We start from the raw sequence: 18,356 nt of genomic DNA on the forward strand, positions 1-18,356 counted from the left end.
CCGGATTCCACCTATACTAAACTCTCATTAAGAATGGTTTTAGCGTAGCTAGAGAATACGACGGATGCCGCCTTTGCTGCGAAGCTTAAAAGGTTGGGACTTGGAGTAATACCATAGTCCAGTCCTTTCGAGTTCAGCTTTAATCTAGGGTTGCTCTCTATCCCAAAAACAAGAGAGAATCCTCTATCGCCCGAGAACTTTGGGGATTTCCAAGAAGGTTGGGCCACACCAGAAGTGGATGTATGAGAGAAAAGAAAGAGCTCGTGGTCTGAATGAGGTCTTTGAAAGACGACCGGATCGGGGAATTGTCTTAGCGGCATTCCCTTGCCGTTGGATTCCAGCCTCAAGACTCTGTCACTGGGCCGGCCGTCTCCCCTTCCTAGGGCTTCACCCACTGCTTTCATAGATGTCGTGCTTTGTCACAGAGCTAATGGTAATGGATGCCAATTACGTTCTCCTGCTCCAAAAGAAAGCATTCACCGACTTACTTACGTAATCGCGAATCAGGGAAGAGGTTTAAGCTGATAAATTGCAATTTATAAATTATATAAATTATAAGAAGACTTAAAATGGAATGCCTTTGAGAGCAGAATGAATGCCTCTGCCCCCATCGACATGCCTAGATCATTCTCTTTCTTCTCTCCGGCTGTACAACTCATCCTACCTGAGCTTTAGCAGTGCTTTATCGATTGATTGGTGCCTTATATAGCCCGTGCTAAGGACTTTCCACTTCGTAATATCTTGAATCAAAAGCAAAGAGCTCCCACCGCCGATTGTAGATTGAAGTGAGTACCTCCTCTTGTCGACTCTGAACTCATGGTAACATGTAAAAGGCGATAAAAGCATGCTTTCCTCCCAGTTCCCAGTCTTTCCCTGGTCCTAACGCTAACGGACCAGTCAGCATACCTGGACCGGAGTGAGTGCATTGATGTAGAGAAGATGGGATAGAGTCAGTGTGCCGTGAGTGGAAGTAAAAACATCTCTTCTTTCCAGGAGCAGGGCATTCATCGCTTCTCTTTCTTTTTAGTGGGTACATTATTCACAGTCGTGTTAGCAGTGTTGCCACCCGAAACCTCTTTTCTCTTGTTGTAGAAGCCATGATCGGAACTTCATTCGCGACTCCATTCCTATGTTGCCGTAAGTACGCGAATCTTTCAATTCAATGATCGGCTTCTTTCTTGCTCGAGTCGAATCGCAGCATTTCTTGTCATTTCAGTCGACATTCGGGTAACAGTTTACTATGCTATTCTTCCCATTTCGAAAGAGGCCAGATACCACTATTATTAGCCCTTCCTTCCCACCAAGCCAAGGAAAGAAGAAAACCTGGGAAAGGCTAAGTCAAGTCAATAAGAGAGGACCATTTTATGCATTAAATCGCGAGTAGAATGATAAGAAAGCATGCTTTCTTATCATTCTGTCTGTGCCCATAATGTCCAAATCATGGTCCATGGATACCCATTTGTTACTGATTTGGCAACATTGTTTAAAACTCTAGGATCCATGCCATCACATATAAGGAGCCTATCTTCTGCAAAGCATGTTAGTCTTTCTGCACTAACCCTTCCTACTGTTATGTGTAAGATTTAATAATGGAATAATTTGAATTTCCATTTGTGACTTGTGAATTGATAAATGTAAGATTTAACAGCTCTCCTACACAACCTAAAATGAACGTTTCAAAAAGTACGTTCACAGAAACAAGTGTTTTAAGCAACAAACACTGTTGCAATGGTAATCAAGCATTCAGTAGTCAGTACCCATATCCATACTCCAGTAAATGTGTAGGCTCTGGTGAAATCTGAAAAATATCAGCACAATCCATACCAAATGCGGATTCAATCCTCGGGGGTACAAGTGAATCACAGCACCCAGTGCACACAAACTGCAGTGGCACTATCTCAGAAAGAAATATTCAAGCTAGGCTAGTAAGAGAAGGAATACAGGTAAGAAGTCGAGAAGTCAACTAACTTCTAGTGCTTTCCACACCCCGCCCCTTAGAGGAAAATTTACCTGTGAATGCGGTGCGGGCCACTGCTCTCCCTTTCACTCGAAACAAGAGTTCCGTGCCAAGCATAAAGATTGAATCAATAGGACCGTATTCTAATCCTAGAAATGCCAGAACTCTCTTTCTGAATGTCTCGACTTTCTTTCTCAAAAAACCGGACAGGGGTGCGGAAATAGCAAGAATAAAATGAATAGGCTCTTGTCAATAGGTTGTTTGGCAGCTTTACGCGAATCCACACTAGCTAACTTTACACAGAAGGACCACCACCATTGATACATTGATAGTGGATTAAGTGGCATTGTATATTTATGCCCAAGTGCGGAGAAACTTAAGTAAGGGTATCCTATTGCCGGCTACCATAGTTTTTTGGGAAGAAGCCCATGTCTGGAGCTATGCCACTTTATAATCATTAAACACAACCACCAGAAGCCATATCTTTCGAAGGAAATGTAACGGAGAATGATATATAAATATGAAGTAAAGAAATATAGAATTTGAAAAAGCGGTATGGTATAAAGGCTTACGACCTGGAGATTCTTAGCTTTTTAGACACAATCTATGTTACTAGCTATTCAGTGGATTCCTAGCGCCCTTGACTCATGGTAGAGAACACCTATTGGCTCGCTTTCTTTCTCTTTATGTGGGGACGAGAACAAACTGACTATAAATCCGTGGAATCCACTACCTGCCCCTGCTTCTTGGTCACCAGAATCCACTGTCTCTACCTGTGCTCTAGCTTCGGGTTCACCTAGGTGGGAAACTAGCTCTCTTTATGTGTAGATATGGCTGGTGAAACTGTTGGACGAACAGGACTCGTCTTTAATGCGGGCTTTCTACATACCACAGGGATTCTAGAAGTGTACTCTGATTTAAACGACCTGGTATCTTGATTGTTGCTATTTTGATTTACCCCGAGCTGGTTCCGGGGCCAGCGTCTATTAAGAAGGGGATAGCCGGCTTATTTCGCTCCTAAATACATTTAATTTAGCCTTTCTCCGAAACTACTTTGAATACCGATCCTTCCCAAATCAAATGCAACTGATTAAAGAGCAGCGGTCGTAGGGAAAAGACTAATATATTAGTCATTCATCGCCTTGAGCGGAGCCTGGTCTGGGATCGAGCCCTTCTGCCCTTCCTAAGGATCATATTACCGTGTTGGCTAAACTAGCTTTCTGGCTTTGAGCTGGAACAAGGTATGATCCTTAGGAAGGGCAGAGCCCGTTTCCGATGTGAGATAGAATATCTGGGGATTCCGTCTTAGATCTCCCGATCCGCCCCTGCGAGTGCTGGGACTTTCTCTTTTTTTCCTTCTAACTATGGGCAGGTTTTCAGCTCATTCCTTTGATGAGTTTGAGACAACTCCATCTCTTCCAATCAAATAGAGTACATCAGAGATTGTGACCTCTTTGCTTAAACGAGGTAGCCATACCTAACCTACTAAGGGTTAATCAAAGAAATAGCGTAAGTGAAGCCCTTAATACAAGCACTAAGTAAGAAACCTACCTTTCCTCAACTCTTGGGCTTGAGGCTTCTTTTCAAGCTGAATAGAAATGGAAGAAGAAGACAGCTGGTAGCGCAGGTTGGATCAACGCGTAGATTCCAGCTGTCCTTGTTGAATGACTACGCCGAATCCGGGTATTTGGAGTTATGAAGGTGTGGCTGGAGCACATATTGTGTTTTCGGGGTTGTGCTTTTTGGCGGCTATCTGGCATTGGGTCTATTGGGATCTAGAAATCTTTTGTGATGAACGTACAGGCAAACCCTCTTTGGATTTGCCAAAAATCTTTGGAATTCATTTATTTCTTGCAGGGGTGGCTTGTTTTGGTTTTGGCGCATTTCATGTAACAGGATTGTATGGTCCTGGGATATGGGTGTCCGATCCTTATGGCCTAACCGGAAGGGTTCAATCCGTAAATCCCGCATGGGGTGTAGAAGGTTTTGATCCTTTTGTTCCGGGGGGAATAGCCTCTCATCATATTGCAGCAGGGACATTGGGCATATTGGCGGGCCTTTTCCATCTTAGTGTACGTCCACCCCAACGTCTATACAAAGGATTGCGTATGGGAAATATTGAAACCGTCCTTTCCAGTAGTATCGCTGCTGTATTTTTTGCAGCTTTTGTTGTTGCTGGAACTATGTGGTATGGTTCAGCAACAACTCCGATTGAATTATTTGGCCCCACTCGTTATCAATGGGATCAGGGATACTTCCAACAAGAAATATATCGACGAGTTAGTGCTGGGCTAGCCGAAAATCAAAGTTTATCAGAAGCTTGGTCTAAAATTCCCGAAAAATTAGCTTTTTATGATTACATCGGCAATAATCCGGCAAAAGGGGGCTTATTTAGAGCGGGCTCAATGGATAATGGAGATGGAATAGCCGTCGGTTGGTTAGGACATCCTATCTTTAGAGATAAAGAGGGGCGTGAACTTTTTGTAAGGCGTATGCCTACTTTTTTTGAGACATTTCCAGTTGTTTTGATAGACGGAGATGGAATTGTTAGAGCCGATGTTCCTTTTCGAAGAGCAGAATCGAAGTATAGTGTTGAACAAGTAGGTGTAACTGTTGAATTCTATGGTGGCGAACTCAACGGAGTCATTTATAATGATCCCGCTACTGTGAAAAAATATGCTAGACGTGCTCAATTGGGTGAAATTTTTGAATTAGATCGTGCCACTTTGAAATCAGATGGTGTTTTTCGTAGCAGTCCAAGGGGTTGGTTTACTTTTGGACATGCTTCGTTTGCTCTTCTCTTCTTTTTCGGGCACATTTGGCATGGTGCTAGAACTTTGTTCCGAGATGTTTTTGCTGGCATCGACCCCGATTTGGATGCTCAAGTAGAATTTGGAGCATTCCAAAAACTGGGCGATCCGACTACAAGAAGGCAAATAGTCTGATTCGGATAGAACGTTATTTTTTTTTGTTGTTTCTTTTTGACTATACTTTTGTTTGGGGTGATTTAAATTAAATCATAGGGAATTTGATTAATCTTGATTTGAATGATTGTATTTTTTTACTCTAATCTAATAAACAGGTATGAAAGCTATAATTGTAAACCAGGATGAAATCTATGGAAGCATTGGTTTATACATTCCTCTTAGTCTCGACTTTAGGAATAATTTTTTTTGCTATCTTTTTTAGAGAACCCCCTAAAGTTCCAACTAAAAAGACGAAATGATTTTTCATTATCTCGATTGAAGTAATGAGCCCCAATATTGGTATATTGGGAGCTCATTACTTCAACTAGTCTCCGTGTTCTTCGAATGGATCTCTTAGTTGTTGAGAGGGTTGCCCAAAAGCAGTATATAAAGCATACCCAGTAAAACTTACAAGTAAACCAGATATAGAGATAGCAACTAGGGTTGCTATTTCTATTTTTCTCAAATTTCAAGACCACAATGAATCTATAGGATAAAATCCTATATTTACAGTGAAATGGTATACAAAGTCAACAGATCTCAATGAATAAAAAATAGGATTTATGGCTACACAAACCGTTGAGAGTAGTTCTAGATCTGGTCCAAGACGAACTACTGTAGGGGCTTTATTGAAACCGTTGAATTCAGAATATGGTAAAGTAGCTCCGGGGTGGGGAACTACTCCTTTAATGGGTGTTGCAATGGCTTTATTTGCTATATTTCTATCTATTATTTTAGAAATTTATAATTCGTCCATTTTACTGGACGGAATTTCTATGAATTAGATTCATAAGAACCGACTAACTATCTTTTTTATTTATATATTTTTTTAAATAAAAGGGGTAAATTTACCCATTTTGGTTTTTTATTTCTAGGCCAGTTCATTTTGAATTTGGTAGTTTGACCGTGGAATTTCGTTCTTTCTTTATTTCCGAAATATGAGTGTGTGACTTGTTCTAATTGATCTTACTGCAAATACAGAACAAAAATAAAGGATCTGTCATCTTGATAGAGATGGTTTTACCCCATCAGATATTATTTTCTAGTATCTGGAGCACGGATATAAAATAGATTTTAAAAAGTATTAGAACTATGATTCATACTTAATATTTCGACCTCGCAACCAGACTTTAATAAATTTTTATTAGAAGATACGTAAGTTATGATAAATAAAAAAATTTTGATTCTTTTAAATAAAATTGCCACTGTTTGTCTTTTTTTATCAAAGCAAAAAAATGTCTTTTGATTTCTTTTTTCATTCTATCCTATCTATTTCTTGAATAAGTGATAATCCAGCAGTTCTTACTCAGGGAATTCTTGGACATTAAAGATTTTTTTGAATCATTGTGGTTCTGGTATGAATATGAGGTTTTGTTTAATTGTTCATAGGGTCTTAACAAGAGAATTCTTATCAATACTAATAATAAAGAAGACGGCACTAAAAAAGTCGCATTCTACAAAAAATCAAAGAAAAAATGAAGTAAATAGAATATTCAAGAGACCTGTAAAGATCAAGATAAAGACGAGTGCGCCGACTTGAGATTTTAGCATTATAACCCTGCACAGATCAATTTAAGGATTTATATATTTTTCTTATCTTCAAATAAGATTTGGAATAATAGGATTAAATTAAGAAGTTTAAAACTTTTTATTATTTAAATTTAACATATCCATTTCTGTTACAACCAGTATTGGGTTTTTCTGTTTGAGCCGTACGAGATGAAATTCTCATATACGGTTCTCAGAGGGGGAGTTCCTTTGGTTTACCTATCTCAATAAAGTCTATGATTGGTTCGAAGAACGTCTTGAGATTCAGGCGATTGCCGATGATATAACTAGTAAATATGTCCCTCCTCATGTCAACATATTCTATTGTTTAGGAGGAATTACAGTTACTTGCTTTTTAGTCCAAGTAGCAACGGGGTTTGCTATGACCTTTTATTATCGTCCGACCGTTACTGAGGCTTTTGCTTCGGTTCAATATATAATGACTGAGGCTAACTTTGGTTGGTTAATCCGATCTGTTCATCGATGGTCGGCAAGTATGATGGTTTTAATGATGATTCTGCACGTATTTCGTGTGTATCTTACCGGTGGTTTTAAAAAACCTCGTGAATTGACGTGGGTTACGGGCGTTGTTTTGGCTGTATTGACCGCATCTTTTGGTGTAACTGGTTATTCCTTACCTTGGGACCAAATTGGTTATTGGGCAGTCAAAATTGTAACAGGAGTACCCGAAGCTATTCCCGGAATAGGATCGTCTGTCGTGGAATTATTAAGGGGAAGTGCTAGTGTAGGACAATCTACCTTGACTTGTTTTTATAGTTTACATACTTTTGTATTACCTCTTCTTACTGCTGTATTTATGTTAATGCACTTTCCAATGATACGTAAGCAAGGCATCTCCGGTCCTTTATAGAGAATATGGATCCTAGATATTTCTAATCAATCATTTTTTATTTTGGGGAGGAACAAAAGTATTTCATTGCTACAAATATGGATTATTAAAAAAAATAAGACATGTATTTGGATATTTCCCTGCAACTTAAGACTTAACAAAATTAGCGTCTTATTTTTTTATTTGACATACACGAATAGTTGATAGTTGAGGGGGATTCTCCGAAGAAAAAACGGATTATGGGAGTGTGTGACTTGAACTATTGATTGGATCGCGCAGATGGATGACTTTTTCATATCTGCCACATTTTAATTTGCAATAAAATGTGTCTCTTTGTTCCAACCACCGCGCAAGCCCCCCTACAGAGGATAGGCCGGTTCACTTGAAGAGATTCTTTTCTATGATCAGACTTGATCATGTCCTGGATGACCGGGCTTCGTAAGATCCACTAAAACTAAAATAAGTGAAGTGGTCTAATACGGATTCCGTCTTATCGATTTCACTTAACTTAATAGTATTGAAATGCATTCATTTCCTATGCATTGACTCGATTTATGATACTATCGGAGTGAAACAAGTAGATCTAAAGAAGAACAGGGGTTAGATTCCATTAGTAACAAGTAAATCCTTTAATTTAATATGTAAATGTATGTTAAAAAGTCCCGATATCTTTTTTTGAGGGGGGCAAAAATATCAAGGTCTGAGATGACCCAGAAAGCACTATAAATTTAAGAAAGCCTACTTGGGTATTGAGCATTTACAAATAAGAAATGAGTTTTTCACAATAGATAGTTGTGTAACTCCGTAAAACAGAATCGAGTCCCATACACTAATTGTGGCTCTGGGAGGGTGTCCATGCAAAGTAAAGCTTGATCTCTATATCTCTTGATAAATGCTACCAATCCTTCTCTTTGTCTCTGTTTCACACTTCCTAGGTCCATGATGTGCATAGATGGTTCCTCTTCTAGGAACTTGTTGTAGAACTCTGTCACTAATTGCTCCCGAGTGTTGATGATATTGGCTTTCAACTTGGCATACCACGTGAACGCCCTTCCTGTCAATGATTTTGAGAACTCCTTGATCTTGAGCTCCTGGTGGTTTCTGAACACCCCGAGATCATCTAAGAATGACAGGATGTGTTTCTTGGCACTCCTGGTAAAACTTGCGAAAGGTAGGTGGTTGGTACCCCTTAGGGTACGATTTTGCCAAAATATGATGCCTAAATGGTGGATTTATCTCCCAAGTTGATAAATAAAATGAAGAACAATGAGAGAAATTTGAGGAGAGAAAAAGATGGACATGAGCTTCTAAGTTTTAGAAAAAAAGGTTCTCTAAAGAGGTGGCTTGAGATTCTTTTATAGTGTAAGGTCATTTTGAGAAGGAGTCCATTATCCAATGGTTACAATGTGATATTTAATGTACTCCTTTAATCCCAAAGTTTGTTACTAAATAAGATAATTGACAAAAAAATATTTTTAGGTGTTTTCATCACTTTAAGTCTTTTTAGCTAGAAATAGAGGAAGTTGATTCTCACAAGTTAAGCTAAAATTCTGCTGTGGGTGTCCATGACAAAGAGATATTCGGATAAAAAGGGTGCTCATGACATGTAACATTAGTGAATGGACATCTAGTTTGGTTTCCTTTTAACTAGATGACACTCTCTATACTCCAAATTCAACCAATCTACTTCCACTAATTTAGGTCCCACTAAAGAGAAATTCAACTCTTCAATATGTTTTTTTGGGTTCCATTCTTTTACCCAACACCTTTAGGAGGAACTTGACTCTTTTTTTTTTACCATGTTTTTGAATCATTTTAAAATTATTTATGTACAAAAATATATATTTTTAGTACATAATCATATGGGAGAATTTCGATGTACTCTTTAAGGGTACAAAGTATTCCCTCAAGCTACATTGAATTTTTTGTACTTAATAGAGCTATAATAATTTTTTTAAATAATAACAATTATTTTCAACATATCATTATTCTAAATAATTAAATCTCACCTCTTTTATTTATTTTTTTATAATGATATACGTATTTGTATATATTATGATAGAGTAAATTACCAATTATGCCTCCAAATTTGTAAAGCGTTGACAATAATAACCATAATATTTGTTAACGATAATTATACCCTTGAAAATTTTAAAAATGCAACAAATCTGTCCAACCGTGAAGAGAGCCCTTCTCTGTTAAACAGAGCTTGGTGATGTGGCAGACAGAATTCCAACGTGGCATCATCTTAAGGGCTTCCATCCCATTTCTCCTTTATCCCTAATTCATGAAACCCTAATTTCCCAATTCCAAGTAAATGACCAGGCTAACCTTAAATGAAACATTCCATTTAACTATGACCATTTAGGACGCAGGAAACTGAAGAGTTTCCTAGTGTTGGTCTATGTTTCTCTTCATCTTGTGTGTCTCTGCATTCGCCTCTTGAAATTGTTAACATCACATGCAATCTCATGTTTGACATTGATACTAGGTGAAGAAATCTCCATTGAACAACGAAGGTTTTGGTAAGCATTATATGTTTCTGTTCTTCTTGTTATCAGTTCGTTGGGGTTTGCATATTGTTGGTGATGAAGTGAAAATTTTTTTATGAGTGTCTTGATGTGTTGATTTATCTGATTGTGACATATTTGATATTTTTTGTTAAATGGCAACTCATATCACATTTGTATATCACCATCGGGGTTAGTTAGAGAAGGATGCAGATGGTGTGGTGAGGTATAATGATGGTTTAATGAGTATCATCGATATGGTGCATGTTAATACATGTAATCTGTTCCTTGTTGAGGGTTTGTTTCTGGATTTAGGTTATACAGGGTATAATGAAGTGTATTGGTTGGAGCCAGGGATGGATTTAGCTAATGGGTTACGCGTGCTGAGAAGGAATTCCGATGTGGTTAAGTTGTGTGATGCTGCACTGAAGAATGAAAACAGGATCCACTTGTATTTTGAGCATCCTGTTGATGCTGATCCAGAGTTAGTTGATGAAGTTGAGGGACCTCCTTCAGAAGACTAGCAAAATCATAACCAGGATCTCCCACAGCATGAGGAACATGGAGGACTAGATGATATAGAAGTAGAGAGCTTCTTTAGAAAATTAAGAAAATCATCAAGATGATCCCCCACAGTACGAGGAGCAACATCAACAGGAGGGTGAATCAATGTTGAGTAAAGGGGGAAATGATCAATCAGAGAAAGATGACGTAGCTACTGATAACGTACCCATTCAAACTCAAGCTGCAACTGTTGAAAATGAGGAACCCAATTTAGGAGACAACCATGAGACACACATTGAAGGCGAAGAGGGGCAATCTCATCCTGAAGAAGCTGATGGCCGGGGAAGAAAACACAGGAAGAAATATGGAAGGCCCCAACCGTCTGGTAGAGCGTAACCTGATGCACAGAACAATGGTGACGAACATGCAGGTTATTATATGTATTATATATTTTTGTTGGTTAAAACATGCAATTATTCACAATTATGATGTTAATGAATTGTAGATCCTAGGATGAATATTGTTTACTGTTGGGATTCTATTTCAATTGCCAAAAGTTGTCTGTTAATCACTTACCTAATCATATGAATGTGTCGCAAGGTCGGATGCTGACGAACTGATTTCTATCGGTAAAGAAATTCACAAGAATATAATCGAGTTGTAAGTATATTTTCTAAACCAACAGAGAATCCTTTCGTACAAAAGTTTGGTTGTGACAAGTAACAAAATCCAATAAAATTTATAACCGAAGTATTCAAACCTCGAGTCGTCTTCTCAAGGAATTGCAGGAAAGTATGATTTATTATTGGTTATGGAAAATAATATTTTTGGGTTTTTGAAGGTTGAACAGGGAAAATAAATTGCAGGAAAAATAAATTAATAACTAGAAAAACTCTTGACAAGATATGAAAACTGGACGTCCTATCCTAGTTATCCTTATCAACTATGATGAGAATTGGATTTTGCTCCCACCTTATTAACCTCTAACTATGAAGGTAAGTTAAGTGGATGAATCAATTTGATTCCTCAGATCCTAGTCAATTCATAAGAAAAGACTAGAGTTATTGGAATTCAAATTAATTAGCAAAGATAACAATTATCAATCACAATGAGTTTGATAACTCAAGTGTCTCCAAGTAATCAATTCATCAATTAATGCTAAGAATGTAAAAAGCTAAGTAAAAATCATAAATCTGAAATACCTCAAATTATATTTAAACATAAATTCAAATCTAACATGAAAGGGTTCATAAGCCAATTTGGTAACATAAGTCAAATATAGGTAAAAGCATTAGAGTATCTAAAAGTAGAAGAGAAACATAAATTAAAGTAACATTGAACCTGGAATGAAGAAGAATAATCCTAAAATGAATAGAAATTCTAAATCCTAACTCCTAAGAGAGAGGAGAGAGCCTCTCTCTCTCTCTAGAAAAAACTACATCTAAAAACTAAAATTGTGAATTATGAATATTGTGTTTATGAATGGATGCATTCCCCCACTTTATAGCCTCTAATATGTGTTTTCTGAACCAAAAATTAGGTCAAAAACAGCACAAAAATTACCCCCAGCGATTTCTAGTATGTACAGGTCGCTGCAAAGTCACACGGAAGCGTTGTCCACGCGTTCGCACGGATTGCATTTTTTTCAGGTCACGCGTTCATGTGATTTACGCGTGCACATTGCCTATCATTGCGAAGCTCTGGACGTTAGCTTTCCAACATAACTATAACCGCCTCATTTGAACCTCTGAAGCTCAAGTTATGACTGTTTGAGTGCGAAGAGGTCAGGCTGACAGCTTTGGCAATTCCTTTAGTTTCTTGTATTCCTTCCACTTTTGCATGCTTTCTTTCCATCCTCTGAGCCATTCTTGCCCTGTAATCTCTGAAATCACTTAACGCACATATCACAGTATCGAATGGTAATAAGAGGGGATTAATATTAGCAAATATAAGGCCAAAGAAGCATGTTTTCAATCATAGCATAAAATTAAAAAGGAAAACGTAAAACATGCGATTTCTATGAATAAGCATGAGAATAATGGATGAAAAATCACTCAATTTAGTACAATATAAACCATAAAATAATGGTTTATCAGAGTATCATCCAAGACCCCCTCCATCAGGTCAGAGGATTCTGCCACCCAAGGAGGAGAATCAGGCTTTAAGGATGGTTGTTCCTAACCAAAATGACCCTGATGCTGGACTAACTGAATATCAGTACCAGTCTAAGGACTTACAAACCCCGCCTGGTTTTGATTCTGAGGATAAAAACCCAGTATTCCCTCAGCACAATCTTGATACAAAGTTTGCCAAAATTAGACTAGAGTTAGGTATGGAATTTGGCACGATGCAGCAGTTTAAGGATGCAGTCCGAAAATACAGTATTCAAATGGGCAAAGAGGCATTTTTTCTCAAGGTTGAACCACATAGGTGCAGGGTCATCTGTTACAATGAAACGTGTCAATGGAAGGTTTACTGTGCAAGGAGAAACCAGCTACCTAGTTACCAAATAAAAACACTGGTTGATGAGCATACGTGCCCTAGGAGTAATAGAAGTAGTTCAGTCACTTGTAAATAGGTTTCAGAGGAGTTGATTAGCAAGATTATGATCTATCCCAATTTATCCCAGAAAAAGGCTAGAGATATGTTCAAGGTGGATTTCGATATATGTGTTAGAGAGAGGATGATGTTTAGGGCAATGGAAAAGGCTATGGATGTCATTGAGGGCACAGAAAGGGAACAGTATTTGATATTGAGGACTTACTTGAATGAGCTCCGTAAGGCCAACCCAGGATCCAGTGGCCATATAGGCATAACCCCACAACAGGAGGGGTTGCCTAAGTTTAGAAGTCTTTACATCTGTCTAGATGCCTACAAAAGGAGATTCAAGCAAGGATGTAGGCCTTTCCTATGTCTTGATGGAGCATTTTTGAAGGGTTATTTTGGAGGGCAGCTGCTGACTGCCGTTGCTCAAGATGCCAACAATCATCTATTCCCAGTTGCATATGGAGTAATTGATGCAGAAACAAAGAAAAACTTGAAGGAATTCCTTGAATATTTGTTGACAGATATCGGAGACCACCAGCAATTTGATTGGCACTTCATGTCAGATAAGCAGAATGTTAGTTTTTAATCTGTGTATTTAATTACTTTATTCAACTTGTCATACCTCAAGCTATGGTATATGTTGTATAACTTACTCAATAACAGGGGCTAATTCCTGCTCTACAAGAAGTTATGCCAGGGGTTAATCACAGGTTTTGTACTCTGCATATGTGGAGGAATTTCAACAAGCGTTGGAAAGACCTGAAACTTAAACAGTTGCTGTTTCAATGTGCAAGGGCATTGACTGATCAGGAATTTAATGAAGGTATGGCTGTAATCAAGAGGATTAATACATCTGCCTAGGAATACTTGTCTGCATATGAACAAGGAACTTGGTCAAGGTCAAGATTCTCTACTTGGCCAAAAGTAGATAACATAACGAATAATAAGGTGGAATCACTTATTGCAACAATGGTGGGACTAAGAGGCAAGAGCATCATTACCATGCTGGAGGATATTAGATATTACCTGATGAAACTATGGCATTTCATAAAGATGCACTAATGGCCTATACAGGAAAATTGGCTCCTATCCAGATGAGCAAATTGGAGAAGGAAAAGAAGGAAGGAAATTATTGGGAAGCTCAATGGGTGGGAGATAATGACCACAATGTATTTGAAGTTAGAAGGCATGGTCGCACACTTCGGGTCAACACTCAAGAAAGGACTTGCACCTGTAGAAAGTGGCAACTGACAGGTCTGCCATGCTGTCATGGAGTTGCTGCAATTCAAAGAAAAAATCAAAGGCCAGAAGATTATGCCCACCATTGGCTGATTATGGAGGCATATAATAGAACTTACCAATTTCACATCAACACAGTCCCTAGTCAGGAATACTGGGCTGATACAGAGGGACTGCCATGTCTCCCTCCATCTTATAAGAGGCCAATAGAAAGGCCTACAAAAAAGAGAGCTCGACATGAATCAGAGAGACAGAATGGTAGCCAGTACAGACTTAAGAGGAGTTATGGCAAAACAAGTTGTAAATATTGCGAAAAGGTAAATATAAAATCTAACTTGTTCTATCACTCTTGCTGTTGAGTATTGTCATATATTGATGGTTGGAATGATGTTGTCTTCGTAGGTTGGACACAACTCCAGAACCTGTCCTGATAAGAAGACTCATGTGGCAACTGAGGAAGATGCAAATGCACAGCAAGCACCTCAAGTAGGTCAGCCAAATGGAAGACATGTACAGCCAGCAGCAGGAGAAAATTTGCCACACCTGGACTTAGAGGACATGTCAGACTCAGAGCAGGAGAGGTTTTGGGAGGAGACCATGGATGCAGTTGAAGAGGAGCTCACACAAGGCCACCCACACTCTGAAGCTGATGAAGAGGTAGTACATATATTAATCAATAGTGATTACAGTAACTTGACATGTGGCACTTAGAGTTATTTTTTTGTAGGCCAATCGCAACATATCCGATTCAACAAGTTAGTGTGCTGGAGGAGAGCTCCTAAAACCAACCTTGCAAGGAGAGCAACCATATCTAGCAAAGGTGCTACATCAACTCCTAAAACTCCCTCTAATACTGCTGCTGTCACTTCTACATCTACTAGCAGGGAAGGAATCAGGATAAAGATGCCTATTATGAGGCCCCCATCAGCCCGATTCCATGTGAGGCCCACAGCTACAGCTCCAGCAACCCAACCCCAAGTTAGATCCACAGCTCCAAGTCCAGCAGCCACTCCAAGGCCCAACCCACAATTTAGGCCCCCACAAATACGGCCCATTGGACCTACTTCAACTGTTGTCCCTGGTTTAGGAGTTTCAAACACCACAAGGACTCCAGTGGTGTCAAATGTAACCATGAATGGAACTAGTAAAGCAACCACTTCTAGGTTCTTTAAGTTCATGTCAAATTAGTCTGGTTGAAGGAGACTTGGATCTCTAATTAGTTCTTTTTTGGGTTACAAGTTGAAGTTTAATTGCAATACTTTTTCTACTTTTTGGGTTATATGTTGATATTAGTATTGATGGTTATTGGCCTTTGTTGCACAATTTAAGTATTTTGGTGTCTGATATTAAGACTAATTAGCGAGTATTCAGTATTTTGGTTGGAACAATTTGTGTTAATACTAAATGTTATGCAGACTAAATATTTTGGTATTATTCTTGTTCCTTTGGCAGTGTTTGATTTCTTAAACCCATCTCAATTTAGTTAACATATCTGAGTTGTCCTTTTTACTTATTTCTATTCACTTCATTCATGCTTTTGTCAGTATTCAATTGAGTGTAAGACACATTTCTACTTCATTAAGAAGCAAGAAAAATAGCTACAATAATGTCAACATAAATTCCACAAAATAATAACACATAACATCCATTAATAAAAATTGTCCTGCATGCATCCCTTATCCTATCTAACCAAACAAATCACACTCATAATCAAACTCAGTACAATTCCACACAGAATGATGCATAGATATAATTCAACTCTCTTCATGTGCTCCTGATGAGCGGATAATTTATACGCTTTTTGGCATTGTTTTTAGGTAGTTTTTAGTACGTTCAAGCTACTTTTAGGGATGTTTTCATTAGTTTTTATGTTAAATTCACATTTCTAGACTTTACTATGAGTTTGTGTGTTTTTTCTGTAATTTTAGGTAATTTCTGGCTGAAATTGAGGGACTTGAGCAAAACTCTGAAAAAGGCTGACAAAAGGACTGCTGATGCTATTGGAATCTGACCTCCCTGAACTCAAAATAAATTTTCTGGAGCTACAGAACTCCAAATGGCACGCTCTCAACGGAGTTGGAAAATAGACATCTAGAGCTTTCCAGCAATATATAATAGTCTATACTTTATTCGGAAATTGACGACGTAACTTGGCATTGAACACCAAGTACATGCTGCTGTCTGGAGTTAAACGCCAGAAACACGTCATGATCCGGAGTTGAACGCCCAAAACACGTTATAACTTGGCGTTCAACTCCAAGGAAAGCCTCAGCTTGTGGATAGATCAAGCTCAGCCCAAACATACACCAAGTGGGCCCCGGAAGTGGATTTATGCATCAATTACTTACTCGTGTAAACCCTAGTAGCTAGTTTAGTATAAATAAGACTTTTTACTAGTGTATTAGTCATCTTTTGACCATTCGGTCTTTTGATCACCTTCATGGGGGCTGGCAATTCGGCCATGCCTGAACCTTTCACTTATGTATTTTCAACAGTGGAGTTTCTGCACACCATAGATTAAGGGTGTGGAGCTCTGCTGTACCTCAAGTTTCAATACAATTATTATTACTTTCTATTCAATTCTCTTTTATTTTTATTCCAAGATATATGTTGCACAACACTTTGATGAATGTGATGATCCGTGACACTCATCATCATTCTCACCTATGAACGCGCTGACTGACAACCACTTCCGTTCTGCCTTAGGCCGGGCGCATATCTCTTAGATTCCCCAACAGAATCTTCGTGGTATAAGCTAGATAGATGGCGGCATTCATGGGGATCCGAAAAGTCTAACCTTGTCTGTGGTATTTCGAGTAGGATCCCGGGAATCCGGAAAGTCTAACCTTGTCCGTGGTATTCCGAGTAGGATTCCGGTATTGAATGACTGTGATGAGCTTCAAACTCCTGAAGGCTGGGCGTGATGACAAACGCAAAAGAATCAATGAATTCTACTCCAACCTGATTGAGAACCGACAGATCATTAGCCGTGCTGTGACAGAGTATTTGGACCATTTTCACTGAGAGGATGGGATGTAGCTATCAACAAAGGTGATGCCTCCAAACGATTAGCCGTGCAGTGACAGCGCATAGGACCATTTTCCCGAGAGGATTAAAAGTAGCCATTGATGATGGTGATGCCCTACATACAGCTTGCCATGGAAAGGAGTAAGAAGGATTCGATGAGAGCAATAAGAAAGTAGAGATTCGAAACGATTCTAGCATCTCCACACGCCTATCTGAAATTCCCACTATTGATTTACATAAGTATTTCTATCCCTTTTTATTTTCTATTTATTATTAATTTTCGAAACCCATAACCATTTAATTTGATTAACTGAGATTTACAAGGTGACCATAGCTTGCTTCATACCAACAATCTCTGTGGGATCGACCCTTACTCACGTAAGGTATTACTTGGACGACCCAGTACACTTGCTGGTTAGTTGAACGGAGTTGTGTCCACACATAGGTGCCATAATAATGATTCCATACAACAACAAATAATACTACATTGATGTGATCACAATTTCGTCCACCAAGTTTTTGGCACCGTTGCCGGGGATTGTTCGAGTATGGACAACTGACGGTTCATCTTGTTGCTCAGATTAGGTAATTTTCTTTTTATTTTTTCTTTTCAAAAAGTTTTCAAAATTTTTCTTTTATTTTCGTTTTTCTAAAAGAATATTTTCGAAAAAATAAAATAAAAATACAAAGAAATTAGAAAATCATGAAAATCAAAAATATTTTGCGTTTCTTGTTTGAGTCTTGAGTCAAATTTTAAGTTTGGTGTCAATTGCATGCCTTAAAAATTTTTCTTGCATTTTTCAAAAAAATTCATGCATTCATGGTGTTCTTCATGATCTTCAAGTTGTTCTTGACAAGTCTTCTTGTTTGATCTTGATGATTTCTTGTTTTGTGTTGTTCGTTGTTTTTCATATGCATTTTTCGTTTGTAAGAGTCCATGCATTAAAGATTTCTAAGTTTGGTGTCTTGCATGTCTTGAATGATGAGCGGATAATTTGTATGCTTTTTGGCATTGTTTTTAGTATGTTTTTAGTAGGATTTAGTTAGTTTTTAGTATATTTTTATTAGTTTTTAGCTAAAATTCACTTTTCTGGACTTTACTATGAGTTTGTGTGTTTTTCTGTGATTTCAGGTATTTTCTGGCTGAAATTGAGGGTCCTGAGCAAAAATCTGATTCCGAGACCAAAAAGGACTGCAGATGCTGTTGG

At 38.3% G+C, this 18,356-nt stretch overlaps 2 protein-coding genes across 2 annotated transcripts; both read left to right on the top strand.

Annotated features, from left to right (window-relative positions):
- Window positions 1-3,621: 3,621 nt before the first annotated feature.
- On the top strand, window positions 3,622-7,568 carry LOC107466285 (photosystem II CP47 reaction center protein). The gene is made up of 4 exons (XM_016085267.1): window positions 3,622-4,893; window positions 5,023-5,047; window positions 5,482-5,679; window positions 6,678-7,568. The coding sequence occupies exons 1-4, from the start codon at window positions 3,622-3,624 to the stop codon at window positions 7,340-7,342; spliced, it is 2,160 nt and encodes a 719-aa protein (XP_015940753.1). The 3' UTR covers window positions 7,343-7,568.
- Window positions 7,569-13,919: 6,351 nt separating this feature from the next.
- Window positions 13,920-14,832, top strand: LOC107466283 (uncharacterized). Its single transcript, XM_016085265.1, has 2 exons — window positions 13,920-14,438; window positions 14,524-14,832. Exons 1-2 carry the CDS (start codon window positions 13,920-13,922, stop codon window positions 14,830-14,832), a joined length of 828 nt encoding a protein of 275 aa, XP_015940751.1.
- Window positions 14,833-18,356: the final 3,524 nt, after the last annotated feature.

The sequence above is a fragment of the Arachis duranensis genome, chromosome 9 (assembly GCF_000817695.3).
Source record: "Arachis duranensis cultivar V14167 chromosome 9, aradu.V14167.gnm2.J7QH, whole genome shotgun sequence".
In the NCBI taxonomy this organism is placed as follows: Eukaryota; Viridiplantae; Streptophyta; class Magnoliopsida; order Fabales; family Fabaceae; genus Arachis; species Arachis duranensis.

Excerpts from the sequence above, each read along its gene's own strand:
- LOC107466285 (XM_016085267.1), top strand. The coding sequence starts at position 3,622 with ATGACTACGCCGAATCCGGGTATTTGGAGTTATGAAGGTGTGGCTGGA. Across the intron at positions 4,894-5,022 it reads ATCCGACTACAAGAAGGCAA|TCTAATCTAATAAACAGGTA; the intron begins ATAGTCTGATTC and ends GTATTTTTTTAC. Across the intron at positions 5,048-5,481 it reads TCTAATAAACAGGTATGAAA|GATTTATGGCTACACAAACC; the intron begins GCTATAATTGTA and ends AATAAAAAATAG.
- LOC107466283 (XM_016085265.1), top strand. The coding sequence starts at position 13,920 with ATGGCATTTCATAAAGATGCACTAATGGCCTATACAGGAAAATTGGCT. Across the intron at positions 14,439-14,523 it reads GTTGTAAATATTGCGAAAAG|GTTGGACACAACTCCAGAAC; the intron begins GTAAATATAAAA and ends TTGTCTTCGTAG.